At 36.0% G+C, this 6,014-nt stretch overlaps 1 protein-coding gene across 1 annotated transcript; it reads left to right on the forward strand.

Moving 5' to 3' along the window:
• Positions 1 to 476: 476 nt before the first annotated feature.
• Positions 477 to 2,856, forward strand: LOC117412790 (EF-hand calcium-binding domain-containing protein 9-like). Its single transcript, XM_034021362.3, has 4 exons — positions 477 to 613; positions 917 to 1,065; positions 1,919 to 2,095; positions 2,368 to 2,856. The coding sequence occupies exons 1-4, from the start codon at positions 478 to 480 to the stop codon at positions 2,503 to 2,505; spliced, it is 600 nt and encodes a 199-aa protein (XP_033877253.3). The 5' UTR covers position 477; the 3' UTR covers positions 2,506 to 2,856.
• Positions 2,857 to 6,014: the final 3,158 nt, after the last annotated feature.

A 6,014-nucleotide genomic window follows, 5' to 3' on the forward strand; every position in this document is an offset into this window, starting at 1 on the left:
CTGACCATTTAATTCAGCCATTAGGAAAGAGCTTGATATTATTATACATAGATAACTCTAAAATAATGTATTTGTCACCATCTTGAAGCATGATGCAACATACATTTACTTTGTATTGCTGCTGACTATTGTTTTTGAAGAACATTCAGTATGGTGCTGCTGCCCTCTAATGGGCATAATAAGTCATAGCCATTTTATAAGAAGAGTTGACCATTCCATTGTAGAATGTTTTCATTATGAGGTCATTACACTGCTTTATTTTTCAAAGGTATACAAAACCATTTTATAAGATGAGTTGACCATTCCATTGTAGAATGTTCTCATTATGAGGTCATTACACTGCTTTATTTTTCAAAGGTATACAAAACCATTTTATAAGATGAGTTGACCATTCCATTGTAGAATGTTCTCATTATGAGGTCATTACACTGCTTTATTTTTCAAAGGTATACACATTCCGTGTGTTTTTGGTTGAAAATGAAGCTGAAAGCAGGAGTGGTTCTTCATTATTTGTTCCTGGATAATGCTTACTGTCTGATGTCAATAAAAAATGCCAAGATTTTAGTGGAGTATTTCAAGATGCTGGATGTCCACAACAAGAGCTCCCTTAATGGTAAACATTTAGAAGTGTTTATTGCTAAGATTATGCACCTGATTCTGATAGACAGATAGTCTGCATTGAATACTGAGATCGTCTCAGTAGCTGCGAGAATGCACAGGGTGAATGACAGACAGATGTGTAGATGGCTAAATGACTTCAAACATTAATTCATCATGGAAATGTACTTATTTGAAAGTGGGACCGGTTTGTTTCTTTACTAAGTTTAATGGAAAGCAGAATGTTTTATGCTTTCCAGACAATCCAATTTGAATTGCAACAAACAGCTGACTATTTGTCAATACGTTCTGATTGCAGATATCCAGTTTTATCATTTTCTCCACTATACAACGGATCTGTCAGATAAGGACATCATGTTGATCTTTGACATGCTGGACTGGAATGCCAGTGGAGAGACGGGATTTGAGGAGTTTTACATGCTAGTCTGCATCCTGCTTGCTAATCAGGTATGAAAAAGGATACCGTGAAAGATTGACTTTTCCACCTTACCACTGAATTTTCGTAAGTAGAAATGATATAAGAAAATGCACCCAGACAAGGCAGTATCAATTGAACATTATATTTCCCTTGCAGGAATGTTTTTAAAGATACTTTAGGGATACCATTATAGTTTCCCTGAAGAGACCCTAATAGAACCATTAGGAGGTCAGCGGCATTACCAGCCATGGCAATCCATTTGCTAATTCTGATATGATACTATGGTAGGAGAATGGAGATACCACTGGCATGTCAACATATGAAAAATGTCACCACTCAAACAATGGCTCATACAATGGCCTTAACCTGCCCAGTGCCCCCTAGGTTCCTTGTGGCTCTCGATAGTTTATGCATCTGGTTTATGCTTTAGGAAACTGATAGAAAACCATCTAATAGAGTATATACAGCATGACATAAACAAAGTAAAACAAGAATGGATACCATGATGTTGTTTTTCCACATCCAGTTACATGCGTTGAATGGCCTCTTCTCAGTCTCATCATTTATTTTGTTTGCTATCGGTCTGGCTAACTGGGACTAGTTTCACAAAGCAGTTCTAGGTAGCATTTAGTCTGCTATATCTAATTCACTTACATAAAAAATAATAATAATAATAATAGTAATAATAATAATATTTAAAGAAAATAACACATTTATCCTTTAATCATATAGACTTGCTGAGTGGATTTCTGCTGTCATTCCGTCTTAAAATATCATTTTTTGAAACGGGTAACAAGTAAGACAGCTTGCTAGCTCGCAGCCTAAGTGGTAGCAGTGCTTTGTGAAACCGGCCCCTTTTCTCTATGTCTCCCCAATGTTTAGAACAACGTTGAGAAGCAGTTCATCTCGCGCCACTCCCGTCCAGTGTTTGAGCTCATCGACATGGACGGGGGACACACCATCAGCCCTGCCGAGTTCCAGGCCTCAGGATTCCTCTTCAACCTCAAAGGACACGCTCTCAACCAGATCTTCTATGACTTTGACGTCTCGGGGGACGAGGTGGGATCACAGTAACTGTTTGAAAAGCCATCGTTATATTGAAAATTGCACACAGAGATGATAAATTCACATGGCTCATGTTCTCCAATAGTGTTCTTGACAAACACCAATGACACACAGAAAGAGGACAAGGCATAATGCTCATAAAACGGTAACACTAAGGTGAAAAATACAACAATCTGCTGTTTACTGTACTTCTTCTATGCAGTAATTGCTCCCTGTGTAGATATGACCAAATGCCAATGTAGCATGTCTTATTTTCTTCTACCTAGAACCTGAGCTACAAGGAGTTTAAGATGTTCGCCATGGCTTGCATTGACAAGCAAGAGCAGACAAAGAGGGAGAAAAAGAAAAAAGAAAGAGAAAAGCACACTGAGGAGCCTGGGAGCACGTCTAGTGAACAGGGCTAACACATAAGAGACAAGCCACAAACCTGCCCCCGCACAGAACAAAGAGTTTGGAGGAGGATACATTAGCCCAACCCGTCAGGTTAATGAAATACAGATTACAAATGACATCTTGGTAGATTTTATATAAGCACATGCAGAGCTTTAATAAACAACCAGAGGTTTCTGATATTTCTGATAAAATATCTTATATTTTACTCTTTTGTGCTTCAAAATATCTCCAGTGAGTATCTGTGTGTGTGTGTGTTTAAATACACTTATGCTACTTAATACAATGAATACCTTTGACAGGGGTGCATTTGGAAAAAACAAAAACAAACAAAAAAAAACCTTTGGGTAAGGAAACCTGCTATTCTTTAAGGTATCAGTCTCAACACAATTGCCTGTCTGATAGAGAATTATTATTACTATTATTTTTTAAAAGAAAACACTCACTCATACTCTAAAAACATGATAACTTTTATAACTTTTAGACTTTTAAAAGTTATATTTAATGTTTGTAAGCAAACCCAACTGTAAAAGATCAACTAAATACTTGGTAATGTGCTTAGTGCAAGAGTGTTGTGTTTTCTTCATATTACAATGAACAGATGTAACATTACTAAAATAAAGTAAATAAAGTATTTGACATAGAACTGGGCAAAAACAAAACTAGGAAGAAAAGTGGGTCACGTTTAATCAGACACATTTCTTTCAAATGCACAGCAAAAAGCAAAAGCACTTAGATTTTTGGTTTAAAAAAATATATATAATTTCTAAATTGTACTGGTATAATATTGATGGAACAAATTGCATCCCACTTTCTAAGCAAAGTACTGTTTGCTATTTGTAATATGCCTGCTATTACTTTCTATTATTAAAAAGAACATTACTACCTGTATTAGTGTTTGAAAAAAAAAAAAAAAAAGATTATCAATGTCTGGCAAACTTCAAATGTCAATTGCTTTTCTTTTCTTTTCTCACTTTTCCCTTACTACTGTATGGTGTTTTCAATCACCTGGCTTTGAAATGACTTTGAGCTTTTTTGGAGAATCCTGTGTGCCGACTGAACTGCTTTCATATCACAAGACTGTGTGACTTCTGCTGGCATGTGAATGGAATGAAGAAGGCTGTCCCCACCCCCTCAAGGGCTGCTTCCCCTATTAAATGACATGCTTCGACCCAGAATACACTGCTGAGGTTAAAACAACCCTGGGTGTATGAGAGTAAACAGCTAACCCAGGAACAAGGCATAGAAACAGAGTTGTCTGTCACCAGAAGTGGCACAGTACCAGATAACATGTTTTCAATACACGTGCTGCTTTTAAAACTGCACACGTGAGACTTACGTAGCTAATGAAATTGCAAAATGGCCAAGATTGATGTAATTATTTCGATAGCTCCAGAGAGGGTACTGCATGGACGCTTATAAAGCTCTGGTGCTATTTCTTTAATGAGGCCCTACTGTATAGTATGAATTACAACGGGCCTTTCCAATAACATGAAGGTCAGTAGATAGCGATTGGAGCTTGCAGATTTAGCTTACAGTTTAACAAGCAAAATCAGTGTGCAGCACATAGGGCACCCTTAGTACTGCATAAAGTGGCAACGGATCTCATATGGACACAAGAAGCATTTTAGTCAAACTTCCAATACAAATCCGTATTGTGACTTTATATAAAGTCATGGAATCCGTTTTCATATTAAAAAAATAAATAAATAAAAATAATAATAATAATAATAATAATCATCTCACAAAAAAGTTTGAGCACCCAAATGTTCTTCAATCATCCATTTTGAAACATGCTGTTTTTGAACGATTTTAAGAAAGTTTTAGGGCAATGACATTTTTAGAGATCACATCAGGGAAGACATTTGACAATAAAACAGTAGAAAAAAGGCATTCCTTTAGGCATAAAAGAGTGTGTAGAAAGGGTGTACAGTTCATACTCCTTAAAAAAAAAAAAAAAAAAAGTATTACTCAGCCCACTAGGAATATGAGGGATCACATTACATATATTTGTGTTTATATTTCTGAATTTTTGTAACCAGTATATTTTTGTGTTTGATTTAGCGAGTCAAACTGCCGCCACAAGTACTGGCCAAAACTTGCAAAACTAACATAGAATAAAGGTAGAAGAATTATTAGAAGAATGACTAGGTTTAAACTGGAGTTCAAAATTAAATAAAAGATGAACAAGTATAGTATAGTATAGTGTAGTATAGTATAGTAAACAGGTGAGATGTTTCATCTTCCCAATTTGACGATGCATTCAAAACCAGTAGGTATGGTCACGTTACATACAATTGCAAATTAGGGAGTACAAATAACATTAAAAACTATCATGGTTATAACTGCACAGCACCCTATTGATTTAAGATCTATGCAATGCTAATTTTGAAAAATCTTGTGTGTTTGTAGAGTTCTTAAAATTATTTTCTAAATGATGTTTGAACTTTTCTTTTAGTACATTTTTGCGTTGACAGCCACTACAATACAGTATGAATCTATAATGACTATATAAACTATTTTTTTTACTGAGGTCAGTATCTTAGCTATATAATAAATACAAGGAAATCAGGCACACTTAAGGATGGTGCTTTTCATTTAAAGAGTTGTGTAATTCTTTGAGGAAAAAAATCTACCGGGCATACACTACAGCTAAATACAATTATATTCTGCTGTCTAAGGCGGTTGTCCTCAGTGGCAAATTATAATTGAATAGGCAGGGAGATGGGTCTGCGCTGAGTGCCAATTACCTGAGTTATATTTAAACTTATATCTGAAAAGGTGAAAGGCTTGCAACATTACAGTACAAGCCCACACCATCCAATCCACTCAACACACAGAGGCCTATTTTAATTCTCAAAGTAGTGGCAGATATAAATACCACATTGCTCAAAGAGTAAGTAGCAGGTTCTGAAAAATACAGTTGTACACATCCCCATGTGTTGCTACAACTATTTAAATAACAGACCTGTACATTTTATTTTCCTTGTTAAAATCCTGACAACTTCTTACACTTAAAACTTTAATGTCGGTTTCAAAGCTGTCCGCTGGTGGTGTCCCATGCAAGCGGGCAAATGATTTATTTACCCACATTATTAATGTACAGCAAGAAGAGTATAAAATGGAGTCTGCAAATAAATGCCAGCAGTATTATGATCTGCCATGGTTTAGGATCTAAATGAGCTCATTAAACTTGAGCACACTAACTGTTATCCTGCCACCCTCTCTAGTGTTCTAGTGAGACTATTTTCTTTCTGAGTGCAGACCGGCACAAATTCAGGGTCTTTTAAAAGTAAAGATCAGCGGCTGATTCGGCTGAAGTCAGACTTGGAGCAGAAATGGCACTTGAGTAAGTTTTAGTTTGTATTAAAATACGGCTCCATCAAGCAAGGAAAAACTAAAGCACTTTTCATATAGTAGTTATAATTAGAGGTTGTATGGAGCAAACAAGGAGACAACATCCTTGACTCCCATCTCAGATTTTATACACCTAGATATCTCCTTGTACACTTGATGTGCCATT

This window comes from Acipenser ruthenus, chromosome 22 (genome assembly GCF_902713425.1).
Source record: "Acipenser ruthenus chromosome 22, fAciRut3.2 maternal haplotype, whole genome shotgun sequence".
Taxonomy (NCBI): Eukaryota; Metazoa; Chordata; class Actinopteri; order Acipenseriformes; family Acipenseridae; genus Acipenser; species Acipenser ruthenus.

What these genes read in the sequence shown, in the direction of transcription:
- LOC117412790 (XM_034021362.3), top strand. Translation starts at nt 478, where the DNA reads ATGAAGCTGAAAGCAGGAGTGGTTCTTCATTATTTGTTCCTGGATAAT. An exon ending in GCATCCTGCTTGCTAATCAG is followed by an intron (nt 1,066 to 1,918) that starts GTATGAAAAAGG and finishes CCCAATGTTTAG; the next exon opens with AACAACGTTGAGAAGCAGTT. An exon ending in TTGACGTCTCGGGGGACGAG is followed by an intron (nt 2,096 to 2,367) that starts GTGGGATCACAG and finishes TCTTCTACCTAG; the next exon opens with AACCTGAGCTACAAGGAGTT.